The following is a 21,907-nucleotide window of genomic DNA, read 5'->3' as shown; positions in this document are numbered from 1 at the left end:
CAGAAGTACTGAATCGAATTGAAATGGGGAGAAAAGAAATTTGTGATACAGCTGGACTGAACAGAGGTAAGGCATATCCTGAAGCATCAAGGAATCGTCAGTTTGGTAATAAGGGGAAATAAGCAGGTTCAAACAGCTGTAGGTTGCCATAGTGATGCAGAGATGAAGCAGCCTGCATAGGATAGACTAACGTGGACAGCTGTGTGAAGCCAACCTTCAGACTGAATACGACAACAGGAACACGTTGAGGGTCAATGGCCAGTCTCTATATCAGATGTTGCAAAAATATAAAAATTATGTGCAGAGTTCTCTCTACCTGTAGGTGAGGGAAATGGAATCCATCTCAGTGGAGCTATTTTCTGTCGTGTTGAAGTGATCAGAGCAAGCTGAATTTCATAATACTGCTGTTTGCAGAATTTTCATCATTCCCTAAAGAGGAGATTTTCAGTCCCCGAAAAGGATGTAATATTCAATCATAAAACACCTTCTGTAATTCTACAACAGACTGATGTCAGCTCAATGTCAGCAGTAGAGCTCTATAGATTTGCACATCTGTCAAACAACTCTTATTGCAAGCAGAAATACTGCATTTACCCAAATATAAGCCAAACTAGAATGGAAGCCCCACCCCAGCAGTGAGTTTCGGAGAAAAAAAGAAAAACAAATTGCACTCATATAAAGGCACACTTAAAAATCAAAACAAATATGTCTCATAATATGGTGGGTAAAGTATAAAGAGGCCCCACCACTCAGGGATTTGCAGGAAGTAGTTCTTATTTGTAATAATTCTCATGGAATTAAATTTAGCCTGTCAGACACTTAAAATTAGCGCTACATCACAAACAGCAGAACTAGATCAACCGGAGTCACCAAGACTTATACCGACTGTACCATAGCTCATGTTAGAGTCATAAGTTAGTCTTTCCATATCACACATACATAATCCAGTATATTTTCTTTCAGTGAAATATAGTGTTTGCATCCAAAAAATTTACGTTTTTGCTTGACAAAGTATTACACTTGATTTAAAGACTATAAATTTGGCGAAGAGCAATCTGTCTATTAAGACACTGATTTGTATCAACTCTAGTACATGTTAGATGTGGTACATTATTAGATTATTTTTTTAAAATCCTAAACAATATTGTTTGTCTACACAGAATCATTTCCTACACAAATGAACATGCAGTTGTCATCGCTACAGAAAATCTTTCTTCTTCAGTGTATGTCAGGTGAGAGCATTCTTTGAAAAAACAAGGCAGCCATAATTAGGAATTACACAAAGTTGGGCTGTGAACAGTGACGACACAGGCGAGTCTTACTGCCCTGCATACTTGAAACACAGTCAGGATTTATCATATTTTCTGGTACAGTTAGTGAAATGCTGGTATAAGCCTCCCAAGGATTCAAACTCTTTCACCACCCAGCAGAGCACTACTTTCTCTTTGCTGGTGGAAGAAGCTCACACAGGCTTAACGTAGACCAAGTAGACCTGTGCTACGGAAAAACTCCCAGTAATGTGGCAAACAAGAATACAAATTTACAACATATAATAGGACAAAAAGATGTAAATAACTAAGACATAAACACCCACAAGATAAAAAATAATTAACATTCAGTACTCAAATTGCTAACAAAATGGCTTTTGTAGCAAAATAACTACATAACGCACCTACTAGTGGCATTTTTCAGAACTTTGCCCCTAAATCTAAGCTGCACGTGTATTTATAGACTTGCAAATCGGAAAGGAAGGTCAGGTTGCATTTGGATTAATATGGTAACCTGTGTGTTCCTCAGTTGCAGAAGACAAAGTGTTACTTCAGTGGCCTACAGTAAAATGCTGCTCAAAAAATCAGTCATTTTCACAAATCTGTAGAATCATACAGTTATTTCATAGTATCTTGTCGCCTTCCGTTTGTTGAACATTTTGGTTAATTTTCTATTGCATTACAACCAATGTCAATATATTTTATCATTTGTACAATTATTGAAATATATAACTGTAATGTGATCCAAAGTGAAACAGTTTGAGTCATCGAGTTCAGTATTTGAGGTTCTCCATGTCATCGTCCATTCTAGTGCCGCTTAAGATAAATGAGCAACACAACAGATGATTTGTATCTGCTTATTAACTTCATGAAAGACCAAACTTTTAACTGTTTTTGTTAGATAAGTAGACAGTTTTACTCTCAGATTCATTAAACTCTTCTTATATTGCTCACCTTACATTCATACGGCTTCATTTCGCTTATGTTTGTGGATGGAGCTTTACATTAATTTATATCTTTGCTGAAGGTGCCTTGCTGTTGTAGCAGCTTTCTATGAAGGCTATCAAAACACAGTGAATCTTTCCCAACTCTCACACCTGTATTGCAATGTATTCTGTAGCCATGTGTGTGCCAAGTAATCTTGAGTTTTATACTCTGCAAATCCTTCCCCAAAGATGAATGTTTGATGAAATACATGTATATTCTTCTGGTCTCTCTGTCATTGGGAGGCCTAAGTTGTTACCTTCACAAGTTAGTTGTCTAATTAACTGCTAAAGGTAATTTTTGAATAAGGCGTTCAGAAAAGTCTCACGTGCATTCCCTCTCCTATCATTTGTCCTAATCATATGAATTTTCCAATCTCTAACTGGTAAGTTGAACCCCCCCCTCCCCGGTTATTATATTGTGATTAGGAAATTTTTGCACAAGATTCTCAATGTTTTCTTTGAAACATCAGATTACCACCATTGACCCACCGTTGAAGCTTACCTTAATGTTAACATTTTCACATTTGGGATGTGTAGTAACTTCATTAGATGTGAATGAGTCATCTACAACAATAAAGATGTCACCACTATGGTGTTCAGTCTGTCCTCACCGTATATATATATTCCATTTGGAATTCAAGATTTTGCAACCATTCCTTTATGATTGTAGATAGTATTATGTACCTAGTACTGGTATTGCAAAACTCAGAATTAAAGCAGCATTTAGGCAATTTACTTAAATTTCAGTATATTTGGTTGTGGTATAGCCACTTATAGCAGTGATTGTAACTTGACAAGGAGAGGATTAAAGCCAAGAGTAGGTAGTCATCACCCTCTTAATAAATAATGTATTCCTAAAAATGCAATTTAAGTTCCCGGCTTTTTCACAACTACTTATAAACTGATATCTCTTTCTTCTCTTTTTTTAGCCAAAATCGATGTTAATGGGATGATAAGTAGGCAGTGTCAACATTATTTGGTCAAGATTGGTTACAGTATTCCTGGCTGATTGTAGAAGTGCAGTTTGTAGGGCTTAAGTGTACTTCATTGGGCAATTGTTGCTTAATAATTAACATTTACTTGAGTACCATTCCTCTCATACTCAGGAGTATGTATACCGTGTCACTGGCCAGTTTAGCAAAATCCCTAGTTGAGCCCATGCTGTTGCAGTTTGGATCCTTGTTACATATAAGGTAATTCTCTGCCTGGAAGTGTTGTTGCCAATGTCATGATTGAGATAAACTGTACTAAAAATGTAGGAAGTGAAGAATAGAGTTTTCCTTGGAAAATTGTAATTTACATTGTTTAGCCTTTGGGGAAACTGGTTACAGCAATGTAAAATAAAATATTTAGTGTCTTCTTCTCCTTCTCCTTCTTCTTCTCCTCCCCCCTCCTCCCCCCCCCTTTAAGCAGGGGAAGAAATAACTTCGAAAGTAGGCTAGTTTTCAATTACACCCATTTATTACTGGGCAGAGTGAAATACGTGTGTGGTGGCTGGTTCGATGTTAGAGTGAGCATGGATGCTTGAAGGTCTGCAAGAGGTGTAATAATGTATTTTACTTCTTTCATTTTCTGTTGATTTCACCAAAATGCACATTTGTTCTCTGCAATTTTTCCATTACCATGGTGTATTTTGCCCTAGTACTAGTACCTGTTTCTTAATCACATAAAAAGGCTCTGCTTCTCACTTCCCATTTTCCACCATTCTATTCAGCCAGACAGTTTACTGGAGGTCCCCTATCCTCACGCCTACGTGGGCATCTTCTCTTTCTTCCCTTGTTGAGTCAGTGTCCTAATTCATTGTGTGCATCTGGTGTCCTCCTTTCTAGGTGTCTGAGCTAGAATTCTGGTCTGTTTCTGTTGCATCAGTTAATGTTTTTCTGGCTCCCTTAATCTCTTATTGTTGTATTCTTCAAATGATGCATTTTTGAAATGCCACAAATTTTCCAAACATGTATTTCCAGCGCCAGTACCCTATCTGTTTTTTAATCATCTCCCATGTTTCTGTACCATATGTAGCCATATTCTCAGCAAATGACTTATAATTTATTTGCTTCATCCTTTTTGTTTTATTGGTATTCCAGACAACAGAGCTGAATTGTATTATTGTTCTTTTGCCTTGGACTATCTTGTTATATATCGTAATTATGCTTTTGCTATTGGATGATAATGATACTTCCAAGCATCTGGAAGTGTCATAACTGTTGGTTTCTATCAGTTCATAGTGCAGCTGGTCTGCATTTCTTTCTGCTATTGCTAAATATTCATGTTTGCACATGTTAATTGTCACTTTACATTCTTTGTATCCTTAATTCAACTTTCATAACATGTAGATTCCATCGTCCTCACCCCCAGCTACTGTAACCAGAGCTGTGCATCACGCCAAATTTACCTGCGTGAGCCAACATGCACCTTCAAGGCCCACGGCTCACTTGGGTACCCACCTGAGCCTGGACGTCAACAGGGCTCAGTGCAGTAGGGAAACAGACAGTGCTGGGACGGTGGAAATGACGGGCCACATGTGAGCAGAATAGCTTTCTGAATCATCTGCACTGCGCTGAGAATCGCGAAATTTTCATATGCTAGGAAGAGGCTGTTCGTGCACCTTTGAAAAGAAGAACAACTCATAATATAAAATAATAAAGGCAATAAAGTAATGTGTAATACAGTAATGAATGTAGCACAGGCAACTTTTTATTTTCTGTAGAATTCATCCTTTCCTTTTTCCGGTTCTTTCTCAATCCTCCACATTTCTGATCTCTCTTATGAAACTTGTTCTTAAATTTTGTAGTTAAGTTTTTATTACACTTTGGTCCACAGTTTTGTATCTTGTAGAAATTTTTCAACACTCTCTTCATACATCCTATTTCTGTATTCTTATTCATGTATCGTTCCTAGGTGATTTTCCACAAAGTCTTTTGTGGTACTCTTTTATAAGTTTGTGATGTGGCCAGTGGTGTACTCCTTTGCCACACTGAAAGCAACTAGAACATGCTGTCATATGCAGGCATTTTGGTAGCCAAGTTGTCAAAAAAGATAAGAACGTCTTCCCCCTGTTTCCCTGAAAAAAAAAAAGGAATAACCACTCCCACAGCAGTGTCATCTAGAGTGGATGTGACTGTTCCCTCTCTGCTGCTCTAAGCTCATTTACTTCTATCTGTAATTTATCATCTGATCCCAAGTTGCTCAATAAGCTCAGCAGCTGAAACTTCCTTTGCCATGACTACAATTTAATCAGAAAAAGTATACCCAAAGAATACAAAAATTATTTAGGCAGAAGACAGGAAAAGGAACAACCCAATAGGCTCGGAACCAAAATAACTGAAATGGGCACTTGCGCACTATTTTCTATGTTATGTAGCACATCGTCACTGTAGGTGATCCATACTGCTAATTCCATGAGGTCCATCCCCCACGATGCCTCAGCAGAGTTCCTGGCACCTGTGTACACAGGCATGGGACTCCACTGCCCATCGCCAGATTCGAACATGGGTTCTCTGCTGGGCATGAGAAAGAGGATGGTGGAGTTGTGTCCATGGATGTCTCCTGATGACAGAATAACAACATTTATTGGTCAACTGCAATGCAGTGGCTGTTGGCTCTGGGTGATGTTTGTTTCCGCTCATAATATTATTGGCACCAATGAAGGTGGCTAACAGATGCTCACATATGCACCTGCTACAGCAACTTTACCTTCCGTGGCGTAACTGGAATCTGCTATGGCCTTGCTGGGTTGTATCGCAGCAGCAGAACCATGTGCCACAGACATCTGTTGTAATCGTGGCTGGGGCCATGGTGGTGGCGGCAGTGGGACAGGTCAGTGCCCTGTCTCAGCAACCATCCCCTGCGGCAGCTGTCCAGCGGTGGTGGGCTGGTATCCTCAACTTCAGCTTCCATCACATTTGTGGAGGTAGCATTCCAGGATGATAGTGACAGTGCGTTACTGCAATGCACCCCACGCGATGACTCGTAGTACAGGTGGCTGCCTACTGACAGCGTCAGATGAAGGCATAATTGTCACCAAAGTGGTTTGTCGAAAAAGGGGATACAAAGGCTCTTCATAAAGGTTAAAAGTCAGATCCAACTTCTAACACCAATATGCAGAATGGCCAAGCTAAAAATGTGGATGAAAATGTAGCCGTTGCATTTAAGGGTAATAAGATGAAGGCATAATTGTCACCAAAGTGGTTTGTTGGAAAAGGGGTACAAAGGCTCTTCATAAGGGAGTCATGACAAAAATCTTGAGTGTCTGCTAGCTTGGCATGTTGCCTGTCGAACCCAATAACAGAGAAAATGAGCAGCCTCCCAGGTCCACTACAGAAAAAACTCACCTGATCTGATTGGGAAAGGCTTATTGGTGCCTGGGATGTGCCAAAACCAATCTTGGCATGGCAGTATGGCATGTGGGCTCTCGCTTCCCTGCCCCAGCACTGGTGGAAAAATCGAAAATAGCGAAGCTGTTACAATACTTAGTAGTAATTGTGCTTTGTACAATGCTGCATTCAAAAGTTCAATATTTGCTTTAGCTGGTCCCAGAGTTTTGACATTCTTCACTTATTTCTCATTTTTACACACTCCATCAGGAGTTATTGCTGAGATGCTTTCTCATGACCAGACTAGGGCTTGGTTTGGATACTTCACTGCAAAACTCAATTTTCTGTCTTCTCTGCCAAGGCGTGGCAAAACCCTGAACTTCACTGAAGCACACAAATCCTGAAAACTTGTTTCTTGTAAAGACTGCTCTCTCCAGCCTCTTTAGTTGTTTTCCGATAGCTTCTCTGGTTTTTTAATGTGAATTATGATTACAGTGTCAGTAAAATTCATATTTCAAAGACAAATTATACCTTGTATGACGGAAATGCAACTTTTTTTTAATTCAGTTCTGTTCGTTAATTTTGGTCCAGGTTCAAGTTTAAATTCTATTATCATAAAATTCTTTATTTTGAGTGAATTTTGTTGACAATGCTGTTTTTCTCAAATAACCTTTAATGTTTGTTCTCCACAGGGACATTACTAAGCAACTTCAATTTTCCATCATATTAAGCATTCAAATTCCCAAGCACTAAGATTTATTTTTGACTAAGATTTTCTTTAGTATCTTGACAGTTCTGTATAAAACAAATCGTTTATGGCATTGTCTTTGAGTTTCTATATTACCATGATTGTTACTACCAATAAGTACCCATTATGCTTTATATGCTCTCGAAGTATTCTATGATTAATCAGAATACATGATTTAATAGAATTCTCGGAGTTTTGTGGATAATAATTGAGACTCTTCCATGTGTTCTCCATTCTTTAGTATCTCCATTTTAGATATGAAAATAAATGTGTCTTTCTTATGTCATTTCTGCTTCATTTCAGCCAACTTGAAAATATCTATATTGACCTTCATTATCTCTTTTTAATATTTCATTGTCTTTGATGACAATATCCCGAATGTTTCATGTACCAGTATTCATTGTCTATTTCTGTGCTATTTTCCATTTACCGGATAATCATTCTTGTTTCAAGGCTCAAAGGGAAATTTTGTAATTTGAGATTTGATGTAGCAACCCCAAACATGGACAACAAGCAAATTTTTAATCATAGTTTTCTACAAATTTAGACTAGGGCTTGGTTTGGATACTTCACTGCAAAACTCAATTTTCTGGCTTCTCTGCCAAGGCGTGGCAAAACCCTGAACTTCACTGAAGCACACAAATCCTGAAAACTTGTTTCTTGTAAAGACTGCTCTCTCCAGCCTCTTTAGTTGTTTTCCGATAGCTTCTCTGGTTTTTTAATGTGAGTTATGATTACAGTGTCAGTGAAATTCATATTTCAAAGACAAATTACATCTTGTATGACGGAAATGCAACCTTTTTTTTTTTTTTTAATTCGGTTCTGTTTGTTAATTTTGGTCCAGGTTCAGTTTTAAATTCTGTTATCATAAAATTCATTGGTTCAGAAGAAAAAATAATTCAAAACTCGAAGTATGGATTGAATTGTTAAAAAACTTGCTCAGCCCGTCTTTATCAAGTTCGTTCTTGAAGTAATCTTCTTTTGCCTCAACTTAGAATATTCATTAGGTTTAGTTTTAGAGAACATTATGATAGTTTGGAAAAAATAAGTAAATAGACATGCATTATGCTTGAGAGTATTGTCAAGACTATCTTGGCAGTACAGGTGTGTCTTGCCCAATCATTATTTTGTTTTTAGGGAGCATTGACAGTGGAACACAAGAAACGTAAATTTTGAGTGACTTCAGTACTGCCCAGTCACGATGAGCCCAAGAGCATCATTCTCTAACGGCAACTAACATGAACTTTGGTAACTATAGAGCCTTATGATTCTTTTGTAATGGAACTGTAAAAGAGCAAGCAGCGTTATTAATATCAGTGTAACACAATTACACCCAGAGATAGTAAATCTCCCAAATGGCAGTGGCACATTATAAGCACATGTGAAAGCGAATACACACATTAGTCAAGGGCAGACAGAGTTAGTTAGAACTATGCAGAAAAGTCAACCAACGAAGTCACAGGAAGACAGAATGAAAGTAGAAATAAAGCCCTCCAGTTTCCAGACCTGTGGCCTAAATTTTGGCATATAATGAAAATTCATTTCTGCAAGGTTTCTCTCAGCTTTTGTATCTTTTTTCTGTACGGGCAGAAAATCCCCTTAACTCTTAACACAGTAAAATTATGTACTTAACTTAGACTTCATCAATATCTGTTGCATTGACGGGCAATTTTCTACATCTAACCACATCTCCAAGACCACCCCAAAGCTTTAGTGTGCCAGTCTCTCTCTCTTCTGGTTTTCTAGATGTCATAGATAATCTCACACACACATTATGGGGATACCACCCTTGGAATAATGTACGATGATGGTTTGATAAGTCTGGTAAATTTCCATGAAAGACTAGAACATTTTTGTTGTGCCTTCTCGGATGATAAGCTTGATTATTCCAAGGATTTTACAAAGAATTTCAACAATGTACAGCACAAAGTTCATTGTTGACAGCTGTCTGAAATGGTTTGTGTGTCAACTGCAATTGAAAATGGAAAAAACAGTTTCTTGCTGTTGCCAAATTTTTTCATTTGGAGGATTGGACTGCCACCAGAATTGGATTAAGATCATGTGGGTTCTGCACAATCATTGAAGATCATTTACTTCTGGATTAATTAATTTGAACATCGTTGTACAAGCACCGAAGATGAAGAACGGTCTGGCCATCCAATGGAGTAACATAAAGGAAACCATTGACAAAATCCATGATATGTTAATGCAAGACTGCTGAGACTGTAGGCATCTCAACTGAGTGAGTGCATAATATACTGCATGGAGAATTGGCTATTAAGCAGCTGTGTGTGAGGAGGGTACCACAATTGCTTGCTGTAGACCAAAAGTAAATCCAGCACAAAATTTCAACACAATGTCTCATGATGTTTAATCACATTTGCAAGATTTTTTGCAGCAATTTGTGACTGTTGATGAGACCTGGACCCATCATTACATGCCAGAGTCATAATGGCAGTAAGAACAATGGACAAAGGTCATTGAAATTGTACCAAAAAAAGGCAAAGGCCATTTTGTTTGTTGGTAATGTGATGGCCTCTGTTTCTGGGATTTCCATGGAATAATCCTCATAGGTCACTTGGAAAAATGCAGAATCACAAGTGGACTGTAGTATGCTTCACTGTTAGATTATTTTAAACTTGCATTGACTGAAAAAAGGCCAAAGTTAGCATGCATAAAAGTGCTCTTTCACCAGTATAATGTAACATCCCACAAATCAGTGAAACAGTTGGGCTTTGAATTGGTTCCTCATTCCTCCTGACTACCAGACTTAGCCCCAAGTGACTTCTTCCTGCTCTCTAAGTTCAAACTTTGGCTCGTTGGGAAGAAACTTCCATCAAATGAGGAAGTGATAGTTGCGGTCCTCGAGTATTATGCTGACTTTGATAGAATGTATTCTTCCGATGGAATCAAAAAGTTGGAGGTTCGCTTAAGCAAATATATATCTCTTGAAGGAGACTGTCGAGAAATAAGGTGAGTTGTTTATGAAACACATTTTTTAATGCTTTTTTATGCAACTTATCAAACCACCCCCATATGTGGCAGAAAATGGGAAAGCCATATTCTAGGGATTGAACTCGCAACAAAACTTTTACTCTGTAGCAGTGTGTGCACAGAAATGAACCTTCACAACAGCATAGACAGCATAGAAAGATTCTGTTTGAGCACCAGACTGGCGGATAGTTTCCATATGTTGTGCATGTATTCACATTTATGCACACACTGCTGCTCTGTGTAATTTCAATTTCAGAGCTTCATATTATTTGTAATTGCACTGTAAAAGTATTTATTCTGAACATAGCTAAGAGTTAACAGATGTGGCTGATTCCTTATATGGGAGATATCTCTGTCAACAGTGTTCAGCTCTGTCAACCATTTTTCAAGACAGGTAAATATGTTGGTCAGGATGTTACTGTTTCATTGCCATTCATCATTGCTGTTTTTTGTAAAAGTAAATGCCCATTAGTTTACTGTTAAACGTTCTTAATTTTCTCAACTTCTGTTAGCAAATTTAATCTTGTACTTACTACTATTGTGTAATTTATCTGATCATACATTTTTCAGTCCCTAAAAGGAACAATTTGTCTCATCACATTAATACGTCATTCCTTATCAGACTGTAGTATCCTTGCATTATCTATCAAAGCTGGTTCAAAACTTATGCGAAGAGAAAAATTAATTTCCATTCCTGACTGTGTGAGCAGGTAGTCAGCTGATGAAAATGGAGGGATATGGAACTTCAGGTAGAACTGTGGTTGTTAAAGCTACCCTTATGATTAATGACAACTTTGTTGATCACTATTTCCAGTTGTTGTAGCGATATGGAAAATAAGAATAATTAAAATATGTAAGAAAGATAGAAAGATTTGGCTCTGATAGATGGTAATTTTTTTTTATTTTTTTACAGATTGAAATCTGGAAGATTTAATAATTGTTTAAATTTGTCATACTTATTGCACAAATATTCCATTTCATGCTCTCTAATTATTGTCTGCTCAAATTGTTTCCTTTTCTTGTCTGCTCCTTCTGGTGCCAACAAAAATGATGCTGAATGCCTCAGCAAAGACCACTCAAAGCTGCCCCCTTCTTATATACAGTGGAAGCAAAATTAAATTTTCCTGTATATTGCAGATTCAGAAACAGGTGTAACTAGTCAGTTAAAATTGGGACATTTTATTCATACTACAAGATGTCACCACATGATTGAGTCATTGTAATTGAGTGATGCAGTTGAAATTTTGTTAATTCATTTTAAAAAGCAAAGCTTTTTGCAGTTCATTTTATTTTATGTGTACAAGTTATACTACTGTTTCATGTGTTAGAGGTTATGTACAGCACAAAACTGTTTTCGTGGGTAACTTATTTATGTGTTAAATTTGTAGAAATTACGTGTTTTGATATATCCTCCTAATTGTACAATGAAAAAGACTTGATATTCAAAAGATATTAAATACTAGATAAATAGTTGCCTTATACAGGTGTATCTGTTTGAGGAGAACTACTATTTACTGGCTAAGAATGCCCAGAGCGAAGTTTGACTAAATCTTTGAATTTCATAAATTGAGTACTCAATAGCTAGTTCAATGTAGATGGTGCCTATGCATTTAAATCTAGCTAATTTTGTGTTATTGTTTGTAGAAACAAATGTATTTTTGGTATGCTGTTGTAGAGGTATGTATTATGCAAGTGAAGCTAAAGTTCTGGACACCTCCATTCCATTAAGTTCATAACACTTTAGCACATTGTATCAAGATTTTTCTTCCTTGTTGGAAGTAAAACTTTTTAAGAGATTTCATTTAAAATTGTCTTTATTAATTAAATGAAAATGGTGGTATTAAGATGAAATTAAAAGTTATAGGTAAAGTCATCAAATTTATGGGACAGCAGAGTGTAACTAATTTAAGCTTTGTACCCGAGTTACTGATTCAGCATGTTCCATTAACAAAACTTTAAAAGTTTAACTTTAAACATCTAAATTTTTCACAAACTGAAGGCATGTTATTTCATACTTGCAGGAGATGTTGCTTGGCGATTGTATGATACATACGGATTCCCTGTAGATCTGACACAGTTAATGTGTGAAGAAAAAGGATTAGTTGTAGATATGACAGCTTATGAAGAAGCCAGAAAAGAGGCACAGGTACAGAAAATACCATTATTATATGAATCGAATTATAAAATAAATTGTAATGTAATATGGATATTTATGCCTTACAAATGTTTTGAATGTGTAGATTCTTTCCCAAGGCAAAGGTGTTGGTGCAGATACCCAGATTGCATTAGATGTCCATGCACTTACACGTCTTCAGAATGAAAGCATCCCAGTGACAGATGATCTCCCAAAATATAATTACCATGCTACATCAACAGGAAAGGACGCTGATTACGGTAAATGTTTGGGAAAAAAAAAGTTTTGCTTGAATTATGCACGAAAGTTGGAAAATCATAAATTGTTTTCTGACAACATTATGAAAAGGGTGGTAGCCACTCACCTTTTGGCAGAGATGCTGAGTTGCAGATAAGCACAAGTAAGATTTCAGCCAAAAAGGCCTTCACCAGAAATACACACACACACTCATTGACTCACACTCACACTCACACAAATGCAAATCATACACACGTAACCTCAGTCTGGCCACTGAGACCGGCCTCAGCAAAGACTGTGGTTGTGGATGCGGGCAGGCGCATGCACGGGCCAGTGCACATTGTCTGTTTCTGTCTGCGACTCAACATCTCCGCTACATGGAGTAGCAACTACCCTGTGAGTGTGCATCCTGCGCGCACCGGTGCGTGCATGTGGACTTTGTCTGTTTCTGATGAAGACCTTTTTGGTTGAAAGCTTACTTGCTGACAGTCTTTTAGTTTTGCCAATCTGCGATTCATCTCCCCTGTATAGAGTAGCAACTATCCTTTTCATAATATTGTCATTATTCCGTCGTGGATTTTCCATTGTTTGATAAATTATTTTCTGTTACAGTAGTGGTGCTTACAGTCTAGATTTAATAATATTCCTGTTAAATGAGTTGTATGAAATTGCAGCACCCAGAAATAAAAGTGTGAACAAATCCAGACTCTTTGTGAGTAGCAGCAGTAAGTGATTAAGACTGCGGAGAGCTGTTGTACACACAGGGCCAGCACTGTCATCACAGTGGAAACTGGAAAGTAACTGTCATGCCAAACCTATTCAATCAAGAGCCATAAACAAACTGGAAAGCTGAAAACAAATACTAGTATGTCTCACGGACATCAAAGGGTGAAATATCATTATAGGAGTGAGTTTGAGAGGAGGGAAAATTATACAATCTCTGAAGTGGGCTTGTCATTTTGTATTGAGTACGTTTCTATGACAGTGATGAGTATGTGGAATCAATGGCCGGAAAGGGGGTTGTGCGGTGATCAGTGTGTACTGTACCAGACAAGTTCATTACAGATTGGGTTGAATGTCATCTTGTTTACCTTACTGTAACCGTCCAGGCACATTTATCCACCATTTCATGTACATGTTGGAATACTGCAAGTCTCCTAACTGACAGTGTTAACAGTTTGACAATTCATGCAGTAAGGCTGGACGTATGCACATCATCTCGGTGGCTGCCATTCTCTAGAAATCAAAAATACCCTGACCTGCTATAAGCACATGACAATCTCCGAGGGTATTTTGAGTGGCAAAATTTGAGGTTTTCTTTGTTGTGTTCCATTTCGACCCACTGTGCAACAATGGCTCCTGATATGTTGTGCACTGATGTGATGATAACTTGCTGGCAGCTTATTATTCCTCCAATGCCCATGTCTCACCTTCTTACCCCTATGTCTGCTGCCTATCCATCCCAGATTTGTATAATGGACTCTTGCTGCCTCCTTCCAAGCTGCCAACTACCACTCCCCAATCCTTCTCCCACTTCCTGCCTCATTTTCCTGTCTGCATCACACGTGTGACTGAGGTAGAATTTCCAGCCAGTACTTACCTTTAGGATGCAAAATATCAGTACTGCCACCTCCAGAGTTCAGGGAAACTAGTAATGAAACACATCTTTGCACACATCACCACCTAACACACCCGCTGTCCCCTTTTTTCATTATAATCATCTTTTCGTTATACAGGGTGAGTATAATTAAAGTTAAACTTTCAAAACACTGTACAAATAACACCACTGGTCGGAATGACGTCAAATTACAACAGAATATTATTGGAGAAGGGGGAGAAAGTATGGCAGAAGAAAAAAAATATGGTGTGATGCGCTCTATGTGTCAGAGTATATAAATTAAAACACCTGTCATCTGCACGACCCATTGAATTTGGTATAAACACGCCAGGTACACAGCTTTTCCTCCTTTCGTGTCTGCAACATTCACCATGACTGTCTCAATGCAGGATCGCACTCTGCTTGTAAAGCTGTATTACAATAAGGGTTTGAAAAAAGCCGTTGGTGCGAGAAAATGATTCGAAAATTCAAAAAGACAAGTACGTTTGGTGTGCAACCTGGTAGAGGAAGGAAACTAACTGCTTCAACATCAGTGGAAATGGTGGCCACAGCAGTGCAGGAGGAGACGAGTGGTGGTGTGCAAATGTGTAGTGTGTGGAGAATCGCCTGAACATTGGACATACCCTTGAGCACAGTGCGTAAAATCCTAGGAAACTTCCTTCTTTGTTATCCATTCAAAATTACCCGTGTGCATGAGTTGCTTCCTGTTGACCTACCAGCAAAAGAGACCTTCAGAATTTCTTGCTCGCATGAAAGTGGACAATGATTGGCCATGGAAGATCTTGTGGGTGGACAAAGCCCACTTCCATCTGACAGGTTACGTCAGTACACAGAATTGGTCAAATATGGGCAAAGGAAAATCCACACGCAAATCAACCAGTACCACTTCATCCTGAAAATACCACTGTGTGGTGCAGGGTTATGGCATCATTTATCATACAACCCTATTTTTTCAGAGAGACAGGTGCTTCCGGTCCTGTTACCTGTACCATCACTGGTAAGTGCTATGAGTGTCTTTTGCACAACATCAGTCCAACTCTCCAACAGCATGGATGTGTGGATGGGATCATTTTTATGCAAGATGATGCACCTCCGCACATTGCAAATCCAGTTAAGCAGCTGCTGAAGTGCCATTTCGGAAATGCTGGAATTATCAGGTGCCATTTCCCTACAGCCTGGCCGTCCCAATCACCTGATCTTAATCTGTGTGACTTCTGGCTGTGGGACCATCTGAAAGCTGTTGTGTTCAATGTTCCGACTGCAAACTTAGCTGCATTGAAGCCATGCATTGTGCAACACATTCTGAATGTGACACTGGAATACTTTGATCATCTGTGGAACATGCTGTTTCTCGATTTCAAATTGCAGTAAACAGTGGACATCGTATTGAACATGTTTTGTTCCAGTCACACAGAAATTAATAATCCGATTCAATTTTGATTGATGCTTTTTATGCAGTTTTTGGCCTCAGCATTATTAAAAACCGATTTTTCCTATCCAATGTGATATTACCTTTCCATGATGAATGGGCTTTTGTAACTAACAGTATCACTCCTGTACACCCATGCACACTGAGAAGTACAGTTTGTTTAATGTCAAATGTACACCTTAGGCATTGTTGCATGGTTCAATTGTCATTTGTAGTCGACCACTATTAAATTATGATGCTTACAGCGCCATCTATTGCTACATTTTGTAACTATTTATTTTTCTTGTGCCACACATTTTCCCCCTTCTCCGATAATATTCCGCTGCAATTTGACGTCATTCTGATCAGTGGTGTTATTTTGACAGTGGTTTGAAAGTTTAACTTTAATTATAATCACCCTGTACCTTCTGTGTTTTGTTATTTGTTTTGTGTCACTGTTGCCTTTTTCTATTCGTTTTTATTATACATTGTTGTTCTCAGTCCTCCATAGCCCCCAACCACATCTCTAGTTGCAGTTGTGCTGTTCATTTTTCATATCTCTCTCTCTCTCTCTCTCTCTCTCTCTCTCTCTGTCACCATCATTTCTGGACTGAAGTCTTCCTTCAGACTCACTCCCTTCCCTCCCACCAACAGGTAGGCCTCTCTCTTCTTGTCATCTATATTTCTCCTCTTGAAGGTAAGTACAGGACAGTAATTGTATCTCGTGTACTGTAGGTTCATTATTTTATTGAATGCTTTTCCTGTGGACAAATCAGGTATAAGGTTGGCTCGAACCTCTCTTGCTATAGTTCTTTATCAAACACTGCTGATGCTTTCTTGAACTGCTTACAAACTGCAGTCAGAAAGATTCCTCAGTAATATATTCAAAGCAGGACATTTAGAGTACTAAGCTTTTCCATTCCATACAGGACTACACTGCAACTCAAAGAATTTTGTAATCCAAATCATTTATGTATTATCACAAATCCAGTTGTGCTAAGTTCATTTCATTCACATGTATACCTCTTGGCTTTGTAGTTTTCATAGATGTTAGTGCATTTCATTGTGAGACAGAGTATTTTATATGTGCCATATTTACTTAAATTAATTTATTTCAGAATTTGGACCATGTATTGGGGAAGTGGTTGCAATATATTACATGAAAGAGTTTGTGAATGAAGTCACCTCTGGTCAAGAATGTGGGATAATTCTTGATAAGACATTGTTTTATGCTCAGCAGGGAGGCCAAATATATGACGAAGGTTACATGGTGAAAGTTACAGATGAGGTAATGTTAGCTAAAAAATTTTGTGGTTGGTCGTTTTTAAACTGCTGTTTTCCTCTGTTCGTTTTCCCTGCCACTAGTGGTCTCATAATTTCAAATTTATTTACAGAATGTAGAGTTTTCTGTGAGAAATGTGCAGGTCTTTGGAGGATATGTGTTGCATATTGGAACTGCTGAAGGAAAAATTCAAAAAGGAGACAGAATGTCTCTTCATTTGGATACTGTTCGAAGGAGGTTGGTAATGAACAATCATACAGGTACACATGTACTCAATTTTGCACTGAGAGCTATTCTTAAGACTGAAGTAGACCAGAAAGGATCACTGGTGGCTCCCGATAGACTTCGTTTTGACTTCACAAACAAGGTAATTTTATCTCACATCCCCCTCCTCTGTCATCCTTTGATTAATACAGCCATACCTGTCTTGCATGAATTATCAAAAAACTTTTAATTTTAATTACTATTAATTATTAGAACTGTATTTTTTATTTGCAGGGACCAATGTCAGTGCAACAGGTAAAAGAAACTGAAAGTGTGTCAGTGAATATGATACAGCGCAATGAACCAGTTTATGCGAAGGAATCGCATCTAGCAACAGCAAAAACAATCAAGGGTTTACGAGCAGTTTTTGATGAAGTTTATCCTGATCCTGTTCGAATAGTTTCAATAGGTGTGCCTATTGAGAAACTAGAATCTGATCCTTTTGGACCTGCTGGAGACAATACTTCAGTTGAATTCTGTGGTGGAACGTGAGTAATTGTGATTTACATTTGCAGTTTTGTGACCATGCATTTACATATAACTGTGTCAAGTGAATCCAGAAAAGACTCCAAATTACCAGCCTATGAAAGAGGAAGGTGTGAAGCAAAATATAAGTTTAATTACCACACTTTCAAAATTCCTTTCAGCACTAAACTTTATCATCTTTTCCAAACCTCTGATGTAATTACTTTTCCTTGTGTAGATAGCAACACCACCAACTTATATGCTGCTTTCTATTTCTGGTACTGTGTAACAACTAGGTACAAGAGGAGCCACATTTGTAATAGAGCCTTCAAAATATCTAGATTGTTTCCTAAATCTTACACATACTAATAAGAAAGATAAATTTGTTGCTTGTAATTGTTAATCTTTATGGGGCACCATGATGTTGCACAGATTGGAACTGTCTAGTTAAAGAAACTGAGTAGACATCTCCTGCTTTTAAGTGGGTATGGAATTTTGCTTTGACCTCTGTATTAGGCCCCTACCAAGGATCCTGTTTTTTTTTTTGTTTTGGCTGTTTGATTACAGAATTCTTTTGCTGCTTGGAATACACTTTACTCCTGCAGTATAACTCCCTTCTCTAAGTACTAGAAATGAGACACTGTATAAGTGAGCAGGACTGTGTCAACAGTTTAAGAAACTTAAAGTTTGCTTGGAGACAGTGTCAAATAATTGTTTCATTTTCGAAGTTTTCATTCATGAACAAAAGTGTCGCAAAGCAATATTCTTTGACAATTTATTTGAGGACTCTCCAGATGAGTATCAGCAGTGGCCTGAAACTGTGCTATGTTGCCCAGTATTTGTTGTACTTGTTATGGGCCATATGATTGCGCGCAGTTGCTATTCTAAGGTCCAGTATCTAAAAGATTTACAATACCATGACAGGTGTTGTTCTGAAAATCTAACATTATTTTCTTTAATTTCATTCTTCATTAATACATAAATATTAACTGGACCTTGTGAGACACGTATCACAAGTGCTTGTTTCAACAGGTGCTATGTCAGTACATCACATACATCCACTTTGTACCTCCTTATTTATACTTTATTTACAGACAATCAATCAGATACATCAAAACAATGAGGAAAAAGAAAACTTTATCGGTTTTCTTTCTCAGTTTGTTTCACCTTCTCATAAGCAGGATTACTAGAACCTTTGTTTAAATTTCTTGTGATAGTATTTGTCTGTGTGGGAAAGACAGATAAGCCATTGCTACTTAATAGTGTGGTTTTTTTTTTTTTTTTTTACAACTGGTGTAAGTTGTTGAATTGAACTACACACCTAGTTTAACTAGACTGCTTATTTTGTGATTCATTCCACTAGGAAATTTTGTGAATGAGTACTGCATTATTTATTTTTCTGTAACTTTTCAAATTGCACAATGGTTGTGTTGCAATAAATTTACACTACTTCCACCGTTTTTCACAGCTACATCAAGAGATTGAAATTTATTGTTCAAATTCTAGCATGGTTTGCGTATGGATCTACCAATGTTTTTTTACTTCAAGTTTACTTATGTCGATTTTTATGACTGTGGTTAAACATTGTAAACTGGACACACATTCGTTCAACTTTGAAATTTCAAGCTTTCAGTTTTCACACACTTACGTTTTCCAGTGAAATTAAACTTTTTCTTGGAGCCACGTGATAGACTTTTAAAACACCAATATTTTTAATAGATCATTTCATACATCCTATTATAATTGTTGATGTAAATTATTTCACTGCTTACAAAAAATTACGTACAGTAGAATAAGCTTTTTAGTGAAGAAAAAATATTGTACTGTCAGAAATACGAAAATGGAGCAATCATGAGAAGAAAAAATGGCAATTTTGCTCTTCTAGTATATCTGTTCTTCAACCTTACATATAAAGTTGTTCTACCAAGAAGTGACTAGAAACCATAAATAAGAAAAAAATCATATTATGAAAAAGTTGACATGAATGTTTTGAAAGCAGAATGGTGCATTTTGGAAAAAGTCAATGTGCAATGTGCTCTGGTCATTTTTCTTCTTATAGATTTCACATCTTTTGAGAAAAATAGGAGTCTGGGAAAGACATCGTAGTTGCGTTCATTGATATAACGAAGGCTTATGACACTATTTGAAAGGCAGAGAGATGGCGAGGTCTGAATAGACCGGAATCGTCAAAAGAAATGTGTCTTAACATCAGAAGCATGTACAGCGAATGTCTGAATTATGTTACAATAGAGGGCAGTGAGAAAATGTGCTGCCACCAGTGCTCTTTACTATAGTCGTGAACAACATTGTAAGGAAAGTTCAGCAAGGGTCAGCAGCAGATGTTATGAAAATCATAGCATGTCAAATGATGTAATGATTTGGGAAGAAAATGAGTAGAAGTCAGAAGGAAAATTGAACAGAAATTGGAAGAATAACTAAATACGTGGAAGAGAGTAATTGAAAAAGCAGGCATGGAAATAAACTTAACAAAAAGTGAAGTTATGAAAATCAGCAGGAAAAATGAAGAAATGAAGGATGTGAGTTGTAATGGAAAAATTATTAAACAAGTAGATGCTTTCAAATATCTAGCTTCTGAATTAACCAAGAAGGAAACATCAATGATGATATAGTGGAGAGAATTGAAAATTATTTAGAATTTTTAATTATTGTGTATCAATTGTAATTAAAAATTGGAAAATACTTGCTAAAACAAAGCTCATGATATGCAAGTCATATTGTCTGGCAGTTTTGACCTATGGATCAGAACGTTGGACCTGGACAAAGAAAGATCTGAGCAGAATACATGCAATAGATGCACTTTTTACAATGCATCCTGGTGAAGACTAGAAGGGACCAGATAAGGAATGAGACAATATGAAACACACTTCAAATTAGTGCCTAAAAAGAAACTATGGAGAGAAATGGGCTTAAACAGTTTGGCCAATTTTAAGAAAGAAACAAGACAAGAAAGATTTCTAAGAAGAGCCCTAGAGTGGACGGAATCTGGATGAAGAGCAATCAGAATATCATGAACAAGAGAAAGTGATCAGGTGAAGGATGATGTGAACTGGATTATAATGGGAGGAGGATGACAGAATATGGGAGAAAATAGAAGCTTGAAAGAGGCTCTGAACAACATATATAATCAGAAATATTTCAGGAAGAGTAGTTGTTTTACTTCTTTTCATATGCTTAGAATATACTAAGGAGCACAATAATTCTGGTCTCTCCAGGCATGTTCATTGCTTGTTTAGAGTATAGATTAATTACATTTGCAGATGTAACATATTTCAGTTCCCTTGTCAGATAGGCTATAAAGAGAACATTGCAGTCAGAAAACAGTACTGGGTTTTATAGGTACATCTGCCTTGTAAGTTGATGTTTGTTTTGAAAGAGTAAGGAAAAGTATGCAGATCTGATGTGTTAAAATCCAATATTTCTTTCCCGAATTATTAAACAGAATTACTGTAGATCAATAAAAAAATCACTTCTACCTTTTGATACTGTAACTCATTAGATGCATTGATATATTTTGTATATTGTTCCGTATTAAATGCAAAATTCAGTCAAGAAAACTGTTGAAATTAAAGTGACAGACTCACTGACCAGTAGAAACACTTAAAGCAGTAATCCTAGTTTCCCATATCAATTGTTTATTCCTCAGGGAAGCAAGAGAGATTTGTTGAGAGAAGTTGGGAAAAAGGGAGGGGGGGCGGAGGCAAAGTATCTTCATTTTAGTCCCCCTCTCACCCTCGCAACATACGGGCCCCACCCAAAATAAGATCTGAGTAACGTTCCCCCTTACCCCACCAATCCCTTTCCAATCTTCCTTTTTTCTCACTTTCTTATGGTTCTGAAACTAAAGTTAATAATTTCTACTTTGTTTTTATTGGCAATAATAGAACTTGTGCTATCCGAAGGTTCTATTTCAATATTTTACTCAATGTTCTTGAGACCTACAGCAGTTGAGATACCTGTTTTGATTAAACGCAAGTTCCACTTCTTTGCAGGCACTTACATCAGTCTGGGCACATTGGAGACTTCATCATTGCAAGTGAGGAGGCAATTGCTAAAGGCATAAGAAGAATTGTAGCTCTGACTGGTCCAGAAGCTGCAAAGGTTGTTCAAATATATTATTATTTCCTGTTGGGAAAATTGGAGTGTGAATAGAAAATATTCTATGTACCCTT

At 37.4% G+C, this 21,907-nt stretch overlaps 1 protein-coding gene across 1 annotated transcript in view; it reads left to right on the top strand.

The window, feature by feature from the left end:
* The window catches only part of LOC126162075 (alanine--tRNA ligase, cytoplasmic), a 183,895-nt gene that overhangs the window by 123,819 nt on the left and 38,169 nt on the right, over positions 1 to 21,907 (top strand). The window contains exons 10-15 of the mRNA XM_049918347.1: positions 12,331 to 12,455; positions 12,550 to 12,703; positions 16,825 to 16,994; positions 17,101 to 17,355; positions 17,487 to 17,740; positions 21,728 to 21,836. Coding sequence (XP_049774304.1) covers positions 12,331 to 12,455; positions 12,550 to 12,703; positions 16,825 to 16,994; positions 17,101 to 17,355; positions 17,487 to 17,740; positions 21,728 to 21,836 — 1,067 coding nt within the window. The remainder of the gene's footprint in view (positions 1 to 12,330; positions 12,456 to 12,549; positions 12,704 to 16,824; positions 16,995 to 17,100; positions 17,356 to 17,486; positions 17,741 to 21,727; positions 21,837 to 21,907) is intronic.

The sequence above is a fragment of the Schistocerca cancellata genome, chromosome 2 (genome assembly GCF_023864275.1).
Source record: "Schistocerca cancellata isolate TAMUIC-IGC-003103 chromosome 2, iqSchCanc2.1, whole genome shotgun sequence".
Taxonomy (NCBI): domain Eukaryota; kingdom Metazoa; phylum Arthropoda; class Insecta; order Orthoptera; family Acrididae; genus Schistocerca; species Schistocerca cancellata.
The sequence above is the reverse complement of the archived record's forward strand: the minus strand, read 5'-3'. Positions and strand labels throughout refer to the sequence as shown.